The 17777-nt window shown below is 46.6% G+C and overlaps 2 protein-coding genes across 2 annotated transcripts in view; one reads left to right on the plus strand and one right to left on the minus strand.

The window, feature by feature from the left end:
* MAD2L2 (mitotic arrest deficient 2 like 2) overlaps positions 1 to 17777 on the minus strand; it is a 35873-nt gene that overhangs the window by 6686 nt on the left and 11410 nt on the right. The window lies entirely within an intron of this gene.
* On the plus strand, positions 170 to 12616 carry DRAXIN (dorsal inhibitory axon guidance protein). The gene is made up of 7 exons (XM_051637070.1): positions 170 to 277; positions 6206 to 6687; positions 8013 to 8200; positions 8729 to 8840; positions 9194 to 9283; positions 9525 to 9614; positions 11614 to 12616. Exons 2-7 carry the CDS (start codon positions 6228 to 6230, stop codon positions 11724 to 11726), a joined length of 1053 nt encoding a protein of 350 aa, XP_051493030.1. The 5' UTR covers positions 170 to 277; positions 6206 to 6227; the 3' UTR covers positions 11727 to 12616.

Here is a 17777-nt window from a genome sequence, read left to right on the forward strand (position 1 = left end):
TAGCCCCTCGCTCCCGCACCCCTCCATGCACCCCCCGAGCCCCTCCCAGCCCCCCCTCCCCACCCCGCACCATGCACCCCAGTCCCCTGGGGTTCCCGGCGTCCCCAGTTCCTCTCCACATTCCCCCACTGCCTTCCCCCTGTCTCCTCCTCCTCTTCCTCCTCCTCCTCTCGGGTTTGAACACCCCCTGCCCCCCGGCGGACCTGCCTCCCCTCCCGCAGCCTGCGCAGCCCCTGCCCCGCCTGCGGGCTCAGCCAGACCCGGGAGCAGCGCACAGGTAGGCAGCGCTGCCCGCTCCGCGCTCACCTCGCAGCCAGCCCGGGGGGCACCGGTGGGCGGGGGGTTGCGTGCTCCCCTGAGCTGATCTCCCTTTGCTTTGGGAGGGACTGGGGAGGAGGGGGGGGCACCTTCCCACTTTTCGTGGGAGACAAAGGCCGGGGGTGACGGGGACCCCCGGTGCTGTGGCCAGCGGGACGCTCTGGCTGCGCGGTGCCGGGGGTAGCGGTGGGATCGGGGCAGCGAGCCTGGCTGGTGCCGGTGCGCGGTGCCTTCAGCCCGCCCTATTGTCACCCGAACCGGGGAGCCGGCTCCAGGCTCTCCCGCTCCCGCCGCGGTCCCGCCACCGGCCGGACCCGGCGCCCTGCACCGTGCGGGAGGTGCGGGGTGGGCTTTGGGGCTTGCAGCCCACCACCCTACTGCGAGTCCCTGCGACTTCAGGGGCAGCTACAGGCTCCCTATCGAGATGGCTCTTCCCTTCCCTGGAAGCGAAGTCGCCCCGGACTGGGGCATCAGCCCCCGCGGGTCGCCCCAGGGGTTCGTCCCGGCTTCGAGCCAGAGCCGCTGTAGAAAGTGTCTGAGGGGTGATGGAAACTCTTCCTACCGAGTCATTGTGTTTGCAGAGCTGTGTGCTGCCGTGCCCCGAGCCTCTGGGTACCCACCGGTTATTCTCTGCTCTTCTTCTGTTGATAAAAGTGAGATCTCGTTTCTGAATTAAATCAATTTGGTATCAGTTAATGGCTTCTTACAGCTAGTAATTCATCATGTAGGATTTAAGTGACATTTATCCAATTCACACCTGAAGTTTTCCGTCAACCAGAGGGTTTAATGGAAATGGTTTTGTATTCCCAGCCCCTCTCCTTTGTAGAGGGTGGCATTAATTCTACACATTTTAGTTCAAAGTGAGAATGACAAGCAAGGAAAAATGTTGAAAGCTCAGCCCAACTGTCCTGCCAGTCGGGATACATCCACTTCTCCCCCGAGTGAAGATGGGGCCAAATCTGCCCCCCTTCTTCCCTGTCACACTAGTGGGTGCTTTCCAGCTGGGTGAGCAATGACCTTTGCTATTGATTGTGCCTCATTTGTCACTAGGCATTGTGCATGGAACTCAGGAGTTTTTGCTGCTGTGCTGACAGCAAGCGACTAGATCTTGGATGCTAATCTCAGACTCATTGCTATTTTAATCTCATTATTGGGTAGGGTCTCCTGTTTGATAGCAGGGAGCCTATGATGGCTGTGTCAGCCACTCCATGAAGTCCCCGAGGGGAGCAGAGCAGAGGGTACTGCATATTCATCCGTGTGCCCTCTTCCCCTTCACTACCGTGACTTGCTGGGCTGCTCTGTCCCTGGAGGGTGTTGGTGCTGCACCCTCCCTGATCACGCACTGCCACTGGGAGCAGTAAAGCTCTGTACGGGTCAGAGGAGGCACAGGAGAAAGGGTGGCATGGGTGAGGATGAGAGGTAGGTAGTTACTTGAAGGCTTTGCAGTGTGTCCAGTGCTCATCAGAGCAAGGAGCACTGGAGCTTAGCGGTGACAAGCACAAAGCTGCCAGCAGACTCACAAGTCTGGGCTGTTTCCTGGGTCATGCTGTATCAAGAATCCACTTCTGTCCTGGGAGGTTAGGAGTGCAGAGCAGAGTCTGTCAGGGATTGCCTGGGTCAGTGGGTCAACAAAAACAGAGTCCCAGTTCCAGCCCCTCAACTGGTGTTGAGTGAGTCATATTTCAAGTGGTCACTGGGTAGGAGCTGCCCCAGGAAGGTACTTTGTGGAGGCACAGGAGTAACTACAGCTACTGATCAACCCCCTGCAAACCTGAATCTCTGTCCTGGTTCTTGTGTCACTGGCACAATTAGTGTATTAGGAAACTTGGCGCTTTCTACAGTCGAATGTTGTTTGGTGATGGCAGAAAGTGTGAGAAAGCAACTCAAACAAAAGGCAAGCAGAGGTTTCAAAGGGGAGGTGGCAGGATTCAAGTAGCTTAGTCTAAATACCTGCAGAGCAGAAACCTCTCACAGCAAACACAGCCACGAGGGACAAGGGAACTGGGGAGTCAGGTAGATATGAAAGGCAAGGTAGGGAGGAAAGGTGATGGTGGATACAGAAAACCTAAGAAAGGAGGAAGGCAGCTCCAAAAAGCAACCCAAAAGGAGTAGAGAGCTGTGAGCAGGGGACTTTGTTGCTCTGTCATCCCAAGGATGTCCGGGCCAGCCACAAAATAATATTCTTTACAAAGTGAGTGTGCAAGAAATGCTGGGGAGAAGAAAATTTTTATTACTTTTGCCCCAACAAGGAAAAGAGAGGGCTAAATGCAAGATTAGCTGTCAGCTTTTGAGGACCCTAGAAAGCTGGGAAAGATCCATTTGAAATGGGAAGGTCTCTTGGCAGATTGTATATGAAGCGTCCCAGTATTTGCCTCCAGAAACACAAAAACAGATGGAAAGAGACCCAGCAGGGAAGTGAAATCTCATTTATCTGCACAATGCCATCCTCCTGGCTCCAGCCAGCTCTCTGCATGTCAGCTACCATAGAGCCTACCCATCCACTCTGCTCCAGGCCTTCCCAAGCCCATCCATCACCCTGTGGCTTCTTATTTACAGGGAGCCTGGCACACGAAGCTGGGTTTATTGTCTGTCATCCCTGCCACACATGCAGATTCACACAACACCCGTGTAGACGCACATACACTTTGTCTATTGCTGCAGCTTGAGATGGTATAGAGCCCAGGAAATCTTTACACACTCCCACCAAAGTCTGAGCTTATCAGAGCCAAAGAGAAACCTGGCCCAGAGTATGTGTTTGGGTCTGGCTTGCTTTAGCCCTGGAGTTTTCAAACTGCAACATTTGTGGTCTGGGGTGAGAAAGAATCTTGATATATTTCCTGTTTCTTGGGTTGAGAGTTTTGTTCCTCTTGGCTGTGACATGAAGAACATATGTGAAAAGTAAAAGCTAGGGCTGTCACATAACATGTTTTAAGTCAGATATGCAAATGAATGCAGATGATCTCATGCTCCTGCTTTGTCAAATTCAAAACAAATACAACAGGGGCAGTTTCAGAGCCTGTTTCCTCACCGAGGTGACATAGATGTATTTATAGGGGGAAAACATGCCTGAGTTTCTGTGCACCTCCTCAGTGGTGGCTGCCTTGTAGGATTAAAGGGAGAGAGCACTGTAACAGCAATTGTATTAGGGAGCGCAGAGTGCCCACAGGAAAGGTTACCCAACATGCAAAAAAAACCCCTAATTTCCCTTAGAGGGTTGTGACCAAAATTCATCAGAAATAGTGGCAGAGGGAGAGAGCACTGCAACTCATCCATCAGCCCTGAGCCTGCACCGTGGGTAGCTCTAAGGCCTTATCTTGGCTTTACACATTTTCTTGCTAGCAGGCACATTTGCCACCTCAAGAGGCAAGTGGCTCATGATCCTGAGGGTATATAAAGGCTGTGTAAGGCATTGGGTGGAGTAAGGAGGAGGTATAGTTCTGGTGGTGTGAAGAACTACAGGGGCAGCTTAACTTGGCAAGTACTTTAGCTATTTCCTTTATCAATATATGAATGATGCTAAGAGGATGAATTCTGGACTTCTAATGTGTATTTGGTTTAGAGCTATTTAGGAAAGGCATCTCCTTACAAGACCAGACTTCTTTCTGCCTGGCATACATGTCAGGGAAGAATCTCCCCCTTTGCAGAAAAGGTGCCTGAGCAGGGGGAGAACACTGCTGTCACTCTGACCAACAAGCCTGGGGCTGGCTCCAGCTTCTTTTGTGGACTGTGGTCCTGACAGAGGTGAGGGTGGGGTTTACTTTGGTGCTCAGAGTTTGAGGGATGTGAGCACTGGGGAGAGCTAGGGTTGCCGTGGTCTTCTAGCTGCCTTTTGGAAATAAGAATTTTAGAGCTTGCATAGGGTAAGAGAAATAGGGGAGGTAAGAAGACATTTCTGAAGTTAAAGATAGATCAGGGCATGGAAGCAAGAGGTTAAGAGAAGGCTGGGACTTCTGGGCCTCTAACACAGCAGTGTTGCATTAACCCAAGGTACCAGAACTTGCCCATGCACTGTTTTGGTTTGGCAGACAGCTCAGACCTCCCCTGACAACGGTGCAGCACAGGTATTTACCTGCATTATTAATGCAAGACTCCCAGAGACACAGTAACACAGGATGTTACCCTGCCCTCTCAGCCAGGGCAGAAATGAGGCAGCCCAGGTACTCTAGCTGCACTTTTCATCCTGTGTCATGCCAAGAAGACAGCTGGGCAGCTTAAATAAATGCCCTCTACCCTTTGAAGCAGACCTTCTGTTTAACTGCCCTGCAGCATTTAGCTGCTTTTCAGCTCATGGTGAAAACCAGAATCTGCAGCTAATGTGTCTGTCAGGTTCACCATCAAAGGGCTCATGTCTGTTTGAGTGAGATTGGAGACACTGCCTCGCTTTCTCTTTGCACTTGGTGTCTCCTTTGGCATTTTGCCTGCAGATGAAAAGGTAAGATGCAGTTTCCAGCTCTTTGAGTTGTTCTGAGTGATGCCTTAATCCAGCTGGTTTGCTCTGGTTCTTAAAGAGAAAATCCTAGGAAAAAAAAACAAAGAATGTGGATGCAGAGCTTGTGTCTTGCTTGAAAGCTGTTCCTTCCATTGGCTTTGAAGCAGGACTTCAAGTGCTTTGTTAACAGATTTAGCAGTTGGTGGGGTTTTCCTTTGTCCCAGGTAGCTGCCAATAAAATACTACTTCCTAGTGTTATGCCTGCAGCAAATGAACTAACCAGCACCTCCTAAATCAGTCCTCAAGTAGTAGTTTATTGTCTTTTGTGGCCAGTAGAAAGACCTGCTTTTCAGGCACAGCATTAAAGAGAAAGTCCTTGTGCTGCCTACCTCTTTCCAGGGAAGGTCTGAACTGAAAATTTTCTCCCAGGCTCTGAGCAGTAACAGCTGAGTCTTGCAAAGGCAGAGTCTGTTGGTGAATGAGTGAGCAGAAGCTGACTTGTGCCATGACCCAAAGCCACGTCTCATAACACAAACATGGGGATGAAAGAAGACCAGCAAAAATATTACAGTGAAGCAGAGTGAATGACAATAGTTTGCAGCCATTGTGCTGAGGGACTCGGTCTCAGTGTTCTTTGGACTTAAATTACCCTCCCAGTGACAGTGTCACCGGGTGGGGTGGGGTGAGCTGACCTCTGCAGGGTCAAGGAGGGAAAGTGGGACAGACAAGATAAAACTCAGACTATCTCCCTGCCCCTTGGTCTTTAGACCAGCATCCCCTGCTCTGCTGACAGCACATTTGTTCCTCTGCTACACTGTGAGGTATCAGCACAACATTTCCAGTGTTTCTTCTTTCCTTGACCAGCTTCAGCCACCCTGAAGCAGTATGGTGTACATGTGCATGTCTGTCTTGAGCTGCTCAGCGTTGTTGCTCATCCTCTGAGGCCACCATCTGCCTCCAGTTCTGTTCATCTTGACATCTTCATTGCAAGGAAACCAGCTGTGAGGAGAGGCCAGTGCCAGCCAGGCCCAAGTTGCCAACCTGGCAGCAAAGAGCCCAAGCCAGCCAGCTGGTGCTGTGCAGGGGCTCAGGAGTGGTGGCAGTGGCTGCAGCCCCTCAGATGGTAGGCTGTGAATGGGAGGGTAGGGGGGCTAGGCAGAAATCAAAGGGAAGTGTCCTACTGATTGATGGCCCTCATTTGCACATGAAACTGGGACCTCTCAGCCCTGCAGGCCCTGCACTTGGGTCTCAGCTGCTGTAACTAGGACTAGGAGAGGAGGTAACCAAGGAGGGAAAAAAATCACTTCCAGCTCTGGACACCAGAACTGTTTTAATCTAAGTGTCTTGTGTCTGAATCTTGCTTGCCTTTACAGTTCTTAGACGTTGCCTGCTTATTTTTTCTGTTGTTGGTTTTTTATTTGTTTGTTTTGTTGTTTGTTTTTTTTTAATTAATTGCAGGTGAGGCACAGCACCCAGGATTATGGCAACTTCTTCCACCTTCTTCTTTCCTTTCCTTTTCCTCTGTGTGCTGGTTCTTTCTGACATCAGTCTTGCGGTTTCCCTGGAGCCTGGCACAAAGCTCAAAAATGTCCCAGAGAACAGCAACCATCTTCAAAACCAAGAGATGTGGCTGCAGCAGCCCAGAAGTGGGCACCACCACAAGCACAGCTTGGCCAAGAAGGAGAGGGTCCATGCCATGCCTTCGAGAGGACAGCCAGCTGGGGAAGAAGCCCTCAGAATGGGTAGTGGATCTCCAGCTCTGGAAGAAATGGTGGCAGAGGGACAGCCAGCAGCCCTGAAACAGAATAAGGATATGTTCCTGGGTTTTGAATTCCCATATCCTGAGAGGGACAACCAGTCCCCTGGGTCTGAGAGAGGAAAGAAGCAGAACCGAGAGCACCGGCGACACAGCCGCAGGGACAGGCTGAAACACCACAGAGGTATTTGAGCTCCAAGGGAAGATGAAGCTGTTGGGTCACTTGAAATGAGATTACTTGTGTGAGGGCAAGGAGACACAGTTGTGGTTGAGCCACAGGGGTGTGTGGAGGGTGTGGGTTGCGTGCCTGCTCTGGGGAGAAATCTGCCAAACAAAAGAGGCACAAGAAAAAAGGGGAACTCCAGAACCAGAGGTTTTTACTGCTGGCTGCAGTTTTGTGAAAATGATTTGGTTTGCCTTACAGGGGGAGCTCTGCAAGTTCCTAGGACTTGAGGGGTTGTTTTGGGGTGGCCTGCTTTGTTTTGTAGCTGATGGTTCAATTTAGGAACAAAAATGTCCAAGCCACATTCAATCTCTGCACTGACTTCAAAACATGACCAGAACTAGAAGTAGTACAAAAAAACCCCACTTCTTTAAGATCAGTTTCTTCTCAGCAGAACCTGTATTCTTCTGTATTTATCCTGAACTACAAACAATAGAAGTTTTGCTTATGTGGAAAATTGCACTAATTATTTTAAAATGTTGCTTATTTTTGACTGGCACTGCTTTCCTTTACAGGTCAAGTTGTGGGTGTGTCACTATGGTGTGGTGTGCTCAGTGTGGTAAAGATTTAGCTCTATTAAAACCAGGCAATTTGTGTCAATCTACACGCTTTGACAAGCTGGGTGTCAGTATCCCTGAGTTCCAGCTATCACTCCTCCCTGCATCAGTAAGAAGAGCTCTTATTTTCTCAGGGAACTGACTAAAAAACTCATGTTAAGCAAAATAGAAAAGTATGCAACAAAGCTGGTTTGAAGCAGTATTTGCAGACTACAAAACAGATCTTGTTCCTTTGGTTTAACTTATGGTCTGTATTTAAATTAATATTTAGGAAAGCAAGGATCAGGCTCTGAAGATCTTATTTCAATATAGGTAGGTCCTGACTTGAGCTAAATTGAAATAACCCACTACTAAAATCAAGCAAGAATGTGTTTGGAAGTATTTGCAGCAGCTTAATCCATTGGTTTTAAAATGGTTAAAAAGGTACACTTTGTACTCTTGAGACCAGAAGAAGGAATTCTTTGCTTCTTAAGCAAGAGACAGACACATCTTCAAGAAGGTGTGATTATGTATGTGTATTATTAAGTGTGTAAAAACCAAGATGCATATACTCTGGACCTCATCTATCACTTTAATAGCACATGACTCGGTTTTACACTGGTCTAAACAGCAGCTCAGGGTGATAAAACACTTGCCAGTGGCTGGATGAAATTTGAATTCTCTTGACTCAAATCTATGAGAGAAAAGGGATGAGAAATCTAATGTTACTGTACCTGTTCCCCTCTCCAGGGAAGGCTCCTGATGCTGGGCCCAGCTCCCTGTACAAGAAACCTGAAAGCTTTGAAGAACAGTTTCAAAACCTCCAGGCAGAGGAAGCTACAAGTCTGACTCCCACCATGGTTCTCAACACTGCACTGGAACTAGCTGTTTCCACAGAAGAGCCTCCTGTTCTTCCAGCCACATCACCACGACCACAGGTAAAGAGACAGATGGTAACAGCACTGTGCCTCTGATGCAGACAGAAATCTCCTGCAGATAAGATCCAGTTTCTTTTTTCCAGTAAGAGGTAAGTGCTTGCTTAACACCAAAGCCCTCCCTCAAAAGCAGCTGTCTTGGAGGCATCTAAACACCTGTTCTCCATAAACAGTTCCTTTAGTTGCTGCTTTTCCCTGCCCTTCCTCCCCCTTAACTAGCCATCTTCATTCAGCTTCAAAGACCAGAGAGGCAGTAGGAGCACTGGATGGAGAGGCAGCACGTCCTAATATTCCTTGCTCAACTTTAGTCCTCACACAGAAGCAGTGGCTTCAGCAGCAACATGGGAAAGCTCTTCCCTTTTGAAAATGGAAAATGACATGCCAAGAACCCCAGTGGACAAGACAGGGGTGGAGATGGGAGGATATCATAAAGTCTTTTTAAGGTCTAAAAGCACCAGGAGAATTTGCAAAGACTTCAGTGTCACTACAGAAGTGTAATCTCTTGTCTCTTTGATTTCCTGTGGTTTGCAGGCCCGCCTCAGGCATGATGGGGATGTGATGCCCACCCTAGATATGGCACTCTTTGACTGGACAGATTATGAGGATCTCAAACCTGAAATGTGGCCATCTGCTAAAAAGAAAGGTGCTAAACCTCCTTGTCCTCTTTCCCAAAAGTGATTCTGTAAGCCTTGTTTTGTGGTTAGTGTTCACAGATGTGCTGATGGATGAGAGATCATAGCAGTGGGGAAAGAAAGAAAAAGCATTATGCTGATTGTGTTTTGTGCTCAGTTTCAGAATGTTTCTCATTTTGGATGCATAGTTTGAAGGCAGAGGAAAAATTATAGATGGAAGGTTGAGAAATAGGGAGGGGATTAGACTATGAAGGTTTAGAGTTAAAACTTTTGAAGCTTGAGGCTGTTTTTACCCCGGAACAATAGTCTCCAAAATGAAAACACGAGCATGAAATTTTCTCTCAGCGTCTGTTTTTCTCCATAGAGAAACGCCGCAGTAAGAGCCCCAGCAGTGGAAATGAAACGGTGGCAGCTGAAGGAGAGCCATGTGACCATCACCTTGACTGCCTCCCAGGTCAGGATCAGCTTGGTAGAGTCATTTCTCCAAAGATGAGTTTGTTAGAAATCTATCCCAGGTTCTAATACAGGTATAATGATTTACAATACTGATAGAAAGTAGTACCCAGAGCAAAGGGCAGAGGCTCTCTAGGCTACTGTGGGGACAGAGGATGTACCATGGAGCTGTCATGGATGTCAGCAGCCCTACAAGGGAAGGGGATAAATGAGCTCTGCTGACCCTTGTTCCTGTGTTGCAGGTTCTTGCTGTGACTTGCGTGAGCACCTCTGCAAACCACACAACCGAGGCCTTAACAATAAATGTTATGATGACTGCATGTGCACTGAAGGTGAGGTCCCTTCTTCTCTCTCCTCCTTCCAGCTGGCTTTGCAGTTGGCTGTGTTGACTCAGAATAGTGGTTTATATGTGAAAACAGGAGCCAAGCTCTGCTCCTCTTAGCCTCTCCCTGCCATTGACTCACAATGTGACTGTTGGGTCATCTAGGTTATCTTGTTTTCCCCCAAAAAACAAAAATCCTGTTATCTACAAGCCTAACAGGAGAAGCCACACTATATTACCACTTCCATGGTGCTTTCAGGTATGATAGGTTATAAAAACTGAGTATTATCCTTGCTTTACAGGACCGTATCTCTAATATGGCTTTCCAGAAAAAAAATTCAACTGAACTTGTAGCAGTTTTGTAGCTGTGGGTAGGACACAGACTTTTGTTTCTTAAAACTATTTCTGAAGAATCCACTGCAGCCTTTAATAGACAGTTGTGTTATGAAGATGTTGAAAGATACTTTTCTAGTCTGAACATGTTCAGGATCTGCTCCAGGCTCTGGGTTTTGTCTGCAAGAACAAAACTCTTTGAGCAGGTGATTGACCTACTTTTTCCCCAGGTAAATAGACTGTTTTCCTGGAGTTCCAATGTTAAATGATAGTCTTCACCTTGGGTGTGTCATGTAACACTTGAAGGTCCTTATCAGAGATTATGTTCTGATAGATTAGCCTAGAAAAGTGTTCCTACAAGCCTAATGAGGGCTGGCCCCCCCCAGGCCCTGCTTTATACTTAAGCTAGTTATAAGTTGGTGCCAAATGTGCATCCTCTGTTGCATTAAAAAGATCCCCAGAGATATAAGGTGCAAATAAGGCAGACAAGATGCTTAGATATGAGCAGAGCCCTGAGCTTGTGTGCTCTCCTTCTGGGAGGGCCAGACTGCCCTGGGGGGATTGGTAATGAGGGGCAGAAACCCAGCTTCAAGGTAGCTGGTCTCACATAGCCCAGGGACACACACTCCAAAGGGCTGCTCAGTGACCTGAGACATTGCTGGGTCTCCTGTGTACACATACTCAAGGACAGTTTATGGGCTGTCTCATTATAAAAGCTATAAATCCTCAGCCTCTCCTACTTTGGGGGTGCTGGCACTGTTGCTATCTGTTGCCTGCTCTGGAAGTAAAAAGAGCTGGAGTTTCTAGGATGATCAAATCAGTTCCTGCCAACCCCAATGACCAGATCCTAGGCTAGTGAAAATCAGGGCTTTTGTGACAATTATTTTCACTTAGGCTGTGCCCTGTCTAGCCTAACCAGCTGCACATTCTGGTGTGACAAAGTCAGACAATAGACACCAAAAGATAAACCTATCAGTGCCAGAAAGCAATGAGTTACCCTGACCAGAGCCTCCCATTGCCTTCTACGGTCATGGGAGAATATGTACTGTTGTTTTCTACAAATAAAATGCCTTTTTTCCAACCCCTTAGTATTCATTAGTGTTATATCAGATAGCTTCTCTCAGACCCTGCACTTCAAGCATCCAAAACAGAGAAACTGAAGGAGATCAGCAGTGAGTTTTGGAACAGACCTCGTAGTAACAGCACTTTAAAGTCTCTTCCCTCTTCTCCTGAAGCTTCAGGGAAAATAAATAGCAAGGGTAGCTCCCTAGCCATTGCTGCTGTACATTAAGTCTATAGTAATTTCCCAATGGAGAGATCACTTAGGCAGTAATGGGAAGTAATAGGGGGAAACCAAGCAAGGCTTCCATAAAAATCACTGGAAACAATCAGGATAATTCATTCGTATTTCAAGAAGCCAGTGAAACCTTCTGCCTGAGCCAGTGAATCCCAAACCAGAACAGTGAGCCAAAGAGAAGAGCAGGGCCCAGAGAGCAAAATGCCCTGTCCCTGTGAGGCATCCCTCTGCCACCTTGTTTGACACAGCTCAGGCTTCCCAGTCCTGGGACTGTCCCTACTGCAGCAGGCTCAGTCTGAGGCCGAGAGCTAATTGCTGGGTGTTACTGCTGCAGTGAGCTCTAGTCACTCCTGCTCACTTATGCATGTCTCTTCCACAGGGCTACGCTGTTACGCCAAATACCATCGGAACCGGAGAGTGACCCGGAGGAAAGGGCGCTGCGTGGAGCCTGAGTCAGCCAATGGAGAGCAGGGATCATTCATTAATGTTTAGGAGGATGGAACTCCTGCCTGGATGGTCAGGAGCTGGGGTCAAACTGTTTATACCTAGTAATGGGAATTAGAGGAAAAAGTCAAGGAAATGACTGAAGCTGCAGGCTCTGAACGTGCCAGGTTTCAACAAGACTGAAGCTCATGGTAATTATAAATAGAGTGGCCTCAGCCTTTTCCATACCAGGACTGCATTCCCCCTCCCTTACCTCAGCACATTCCTGCCACTGAGTTGGGTCTCCTCTCCAGGTTAGTGAGAGATGATCATGACTGACCTAACAGTCTGATGGTTCCAGCAAGAAAAGGCTGTGCAGTTTCATCTTCTCCTCTTAACAGAGGCAAGATATGAAAGATCCTTCAAGTCAAAGGGGATATGAGCTTAAACTTTACCCCTTGCTTGAGAAAAAATGTAGATCCTCCTTAAGGATCAGAGGTTCCAAGAGAACAGGAAGCATGTAGCCTCTAGGTGGAATCAAAAGATGGGAAATGGGTCAGCAGGAAGCTGTCTGCCTAGGTGAGAGGGGAACTTCTGACAGGGCTCTTGCTCTCTGCCTTGTTCACTGCTGCAGACATACATTCCCTAGCTGTAACACACTACCACTTCCTTCCTGTCTTTGAGACCATCCAGTACCACTGCTTTGTTCCTTTCTTGCTTCCAGAGAACCACCTGGCTTCTGCAAGGATGTGGCAGGACATCCCAGCCTGCAGCTCTCACTCATTTAGTTATACTGCCAAGTCTGCTTTTTTTAATGATTATTTTTAGGAGCTTTCTAGGGAAGTGATAGTTTTCCTAGTGAGCCAAAAATAAAGCTTTTGGTAACAGGAGATAGGGACAGGCTGTTCCATTGTAGTAAATTCTGTAACATGTTGCATGCGTGTTCCCATGATATGTAAATAAAGATATCATAGGTATCTGTTGTGCAACTCTTCTGCTTCTTTGACTGGACCTAAGGACATAGCTTTGTGTGATTACCTGAAGTCATCAGTGCTACCTGCTAGCCAGCTCCCTTATACACTTTTTCTGGCTCCTGCTACTTTTTGCAGGAATAGAAATATTAATCCTGGTGCTGTGGTCAGAATCCTCTTAACACAGCTCCCCTAAACCCCATGTGTTCTATATGAGTAGGCAAATCTCCATTTTGCACTCCTTTTTCTGTTATAGTGTCAATCTGCATTATGTATTCACTCAAATGCTGCTAGCATAATAGTTTATGCCTCTAATATGATGAGTGCCCAGTCATGACTACAGAGCTATGCTATGAATACAATATTAGTTCTGACCCACATACACCTGCACTGCCAGGAGGTTTACTAAAGGAGGCGTTTGTAGAGGGGCATTTAGGCAAAACCTACCACTCAGTTGGATGTAGCTAGTTAGATGTCTTCTGACAGCACTACATGTTAGCCCAACAGGCAGGAGCAAAGAAAGTTGGTTTGGCTCCAGCTCTGTGCCACAGCAGCAAGGGTGCAATTTGTTAACTCAGAAAGAGAAATGCAGCCCAGATGCAGAATAGTAGGTGGTGCTGGCAGTGCTGTTGTCAGTGGAATCAGGAAGGGAAAAAGGCCTTAACTTATCACAGTGACTTGCAGAGGCTCAAACACTGGTCTGTGTGACACCCATGAGATCCACATGCACAGCCATTACAAAGCCAAGCTTTGGTACCACATTGCCTTCCCCTGGAGGAGTGCAGAGATGGTCAGAATAGTGCAACTGAAAGAAAGCAGGGAATTTTGCAGGGGTGATGCAGGTAGTCATTGCCCTATCCTCTACATATGGAATCCTTGTAGGATTCTGGGCAGTGTTTTGGGCAAGACAGTGTTGTAAACCATGTAAAATACAAGCAGGCTTAAACAGCATTTTTTTAAACCAGAATTTTAAACCAGCACTTATAGACTCCAAAAGGAGACCTTCTTCAGCTCTTGCTTTTTCAGTTTTTGGGCTGTTAACTCTGAATATAAAGAACAGATGACTCTTAATCAGAGGGATTAGTTAAGTGTCTAAGGTGAGTGAAAATTGACTTAATTATTATAAATCAAGCAGCAAAATTATTGGATTGATTGCCCCTGAGACTCACCCCTTCTGAATCAAACTGATGTGACAGAGGTGAAGCAGAAAGGGGGAACAGAGCACAGGCACATGCTGCACAGCCACAGCACTGCAGAACGAATCAGACAACCTGATTTATGTATTGGCCAGATAGACTACTGACTTGGCAATTGCAGTGCAAAGCAAAGCTGTTGGGTAAATAATATGCCAAGGTGTGGAATACAAGACCAGCCTGTGATATAAAATGCCAGGGCAACATTTGTACAAAGCCAGCCCATGTCTGAGTGTAGCAAAGCTTTTCAGTGCTGCTCTGTGCTACCTCAAGAGCATGACAGCAGCTGCAGAGCAATAGTATCACTGGGTTACATTTAGCAGCTTTCCCCATCTTTCCCAGTATCTCCCAGTTACAGCCCAGTCAGCAACAGTTCTGCCTTTAGGGACATTAGGTCTGAACAAGAGACAGGGAGATAAATGTCAAGCAAATCTTGGTTTATATGTTGTTCTCAGCTGATTTTTTGAGCAACTCAAATTAAGAATTTGCACAAACTCAGCTTCTCTACTGCCCCCAGAGAGCTTAAGCCAGAGCTCTTGCAAGATTTTCTATTGTCCTGAAAGGACTTTGGATCCAGCCCAAACCAGTCATAGCAGGGTTCTGTGGAATCATTTTTAAAGTTAATTGCAGGGCACACATGCAAGAAAGGTGACTGACATTTGCGAATTCCACCCAAACTCCTGCTCTACAGCTACTGCTGTAAGCAGCCTCACAATGAATCCAAGGGGTATGCATCATTTTAAACCACTTATCCAAGGGGGGAGATCATTAGACATGGAAAAGAGAGGACAACGTGCTGATTTGACATAATCATCTCAGCAGCTGCCTGCTCTGCAAATGCTGTTGAATCTTGGGGATGTTGCTGGCAGTTGCCAAAATTATGACTGCAAGGGAGACAAGGAGTGGAAGCACAAATTAAAACACTTGGGAATCATTCTGTCTCAGGTCTGTAATAGTCTGCATTCATTTTAGCTTGGGGGTGGTTTATTTAAATCCTCTTCCCTTCCATCCCCACCCCCCAGTAATTACCCTGTTGTCAATCCCCAGTGTGTGAAAGTGCTTCAATTTCAAACCCATGCTATACTAAATCTTTCCAGTCCATGCCAGCCACTCTCTGCTCCATAAAGCCTGGAAAAAGCATTGCTTTCACATCTTTTATCAGAAAAAAAATGAGGGTTGTTGTTTTCTTGCAATGTTTTGAGTGATCCTATGTACCCCACAAACACAATTCTGTTATGTCACTTCATTTTTTTACAGTGCCAGTGAATCTTTAAGAGTAGTCCCTCAGTTATATATTAAAGCTCTAGTTGGCTTTTAGAAAAAACAGAGGAGCAGCTCTTCCTTGCTGAGACAAGAAAGGACTTTCATGTGTGCTTGTCAAGATACTACATTAGCCTAACTCTCTACTCCCCAAATCATCTTGCCATAGACTGCTCTGCACTGAAGTTGCAGAAGGCTCCCCACCAGCACAACAAACTACCCCCAGTTTTCCCTCCAATCCAAATTATGTCTCTGCTGGCTGATTTCCCATTGGGATTTAAAAGGGAGTTTGTAGAGCCAGGACAACTCCTACACACCCTTCCTCACCACTTACTCAGGAAGTCTCCTTTTATAATATATACAGCTGTGCCAAGCTGATGGCTTCATTGCTCTCAGCTCCACAGCCTGGGGAACAACTCAAAGACACCAGTGTCAACTGCAGCCTTTAGTTACCTTCAGACTAGACCCCAACAGAGTGACACAAAGGGCAGAACTATGAGGGTTGAGCTTGTCTCCATCCCCACAGGCTAGACAAAGATAGCAGGAGCAATTGTATTAGCTCCTTTTACTTCCCCACAGAATTGTTATCACCTTATCCACCAAGGGTACAGTGTCCTGAAAATGCAAAGGAAGCATTTCTGCCTTATTAGCCTCACTTTATGCTGTCAGGAAGGGAACCAGCTGTGTATTAGGTTTCTACTCAAGTCTGCAGAAGACATACCACCAATATATTTAACATAAAGCAGGTAATTGCTGGATATTAATTGCAGTAAGCTGAACTCACCCAGACCAGCCTTCTAGTTAGGAAACTCTCTGTATCCTGTTTCTGGCCTCCTGGGTTGCCGGCTTCTCCCTGCAGATCTTCTTTAACTTGCTGCTTATCTTTCTCACCATGTTTATCTTGCTTTGAGTTATCAAGCCTAGGGAAGGGAACAGAGACAGCAGGTTACACAGAGCAGCATTTTACAAGGTACAAGCAAAGATAAAAAACAATCAACCCCCCCCCCCCGATCAGATAGGTGTGAGAGATGTGCAAATGCACAATGTCTATCATAGCTTTCATTGTTTTCATATCCATGAGATCATTAAGACATTTCCAAATCCCTTGAGTCCATGATATGCAAGCCCAGGATATAATAAGCAGGGCTGAATTAATTGTATGATACATCGACAAACAAAATGAAGTAAAGAGCTTTTATTGTACAAGGAGAAACTAACGTTTTGCATTAAACAGCAGTCACATCAATCCAAATTATGGCTCATGCTGCATAAATTATGCTGAGACTGTCTCAGACTGGGTGAGAATGCTGAAAGGAGAACAGACACCCACATACTGCTGCATCTAAACAGTGCTTAAACAGGGACAGTGGAATTTGTCTTTATACAAACAGTTCTCCTTTGATTGAAACCCCTCCTGGCAGAAGGGCTTTCTTATTGCCCTCTGCACCCAAACACTGTGCCAACAACATAGCTATTTAAAGTCTCTATTTCCCCCCCCATCCCAGGTGTTACATCTTGGTTTTGACACTTAGGGTAAAATCTAGTCCTTGACATTAATGGGACCACTAGCATTGATCCCATTTGGTGCCACTACTTCTGCAAATAGAGGCAGAACTTCCCTGCAAGACACAAAAACATAACTGAAGTCATGGCTGATGGGTCACATGGCAATAGATGAGTTATATTTCAGTCTTTCATCTGGTAAAGTGGCACATTCACAGATTCCTGAGGAGACTTTCATGGCCTTGATTTTTTACCTCTGTTCTGAGCTATACCAGTTTTGTTTTGGTGCTTCCTCTGGTTAGCATTTTCTAGGTTGTTTCATTTTGGCTTTTAATACTTTGCCTTGGGAGATCTTCAAGCATGCTGCATATTAGCAGTCCATAACATTCAGGGTGCAGTGAAGAACAGAGTAGGGGTAGGGCTACATTTGTGGTTTGTTTGGGAATATCTGAGTGTAGGTTCAGCATTGCACGACTCTCATGCATAACCTTGCACTGCACTGCTTGAACTGGGTATGAGATTTAAGAATGACTCATGCATTTCCACATTCAGCTTCTGCAATGAACTTGCAGAAGTTCATTGCTCATCCCTAAGAGGCCCCATCTTTTCTGTAAGAATAAATTATGACAACAAAGCAACTGACCCAGTAAAACATTGTAGTATTTCACTGTAGACAGCTAAAACATATATTGGGCAAGGAGGGGAGGGTTTGAGAGAGACCATCCTGACTTCTTGGTTCTGTTAGTTCATTTGCCATACTTGGGGAGAAGACTGCTGTCATGAACTGGGAAGGAAATGGTAAGTTATAGCTGTTGGGGGTTGTGTGTGTGTGTGGAGGGGGGAGGCTGGGTTGACCACTTCTTCTCTAAAATGGGACAAGCTTTATTTCAGAATGAGATGAAAAACTCATTGTTTATACCATCTTTTAGGCAACAAATTCAGCCATCTAGTTGAAGGGAAAAATCTATGGCCAAAGGAAGAAAGGAACTACCTGCCAGCCATTCCAGCTATATGGCTCAACCTCAACCTGAACTTGGCTTGGGTACTGTGTGATACAGCTGAGCAGAGCTCCCACCTGGCAATGGCTTTTTTATTGGTGTTTATTAAGAGTCTCTTTGTCACTCCTCATCTTTTTGTCACCGTAATGATGAGTGCACAAAAACTTTCTCTTCCTCCAGAAAGCATTCACTTTC

The sequence above is a fragment of the Apus apus genome, chromosome 20 (genome assembly GCF_020740795.1).
Source record: "Apus apus isolate bApuApu2 chromosome 20, bApuApu2.pri.cur, whole genome shotgun sequence".
Lineage (NCBI taxonomy): Eukaryota > Metazoa > Chordata > Aves > Apodiformes > Apodidae > Apus > Apus apus.

Bases quoted from the DNA above. Each gene is read 5' to 3' on its own strand.
- DRAXIN (XM_051637070.1), top strand. From the start codon at position 6,228: ATGGCAACTTCTTCCACCTTCTTCTTTCCTTTCCTTTTCCTCTGTGTG. The intron at 8,201-8,728 runs GTAAAGAGACAG...TGTGGTTTGCAG, and splicing joins CCACATCACCACGACCACAG to GCCCGCCTCAGGCATGATGG. The intron at 9,284-9,524 runs GTCAGGATCAGC...CCTGTGTTGCAG, and splicing joins TCACCTTGACTGCCTCCCAG to GTTCTTGCTGTGACTTGCGT.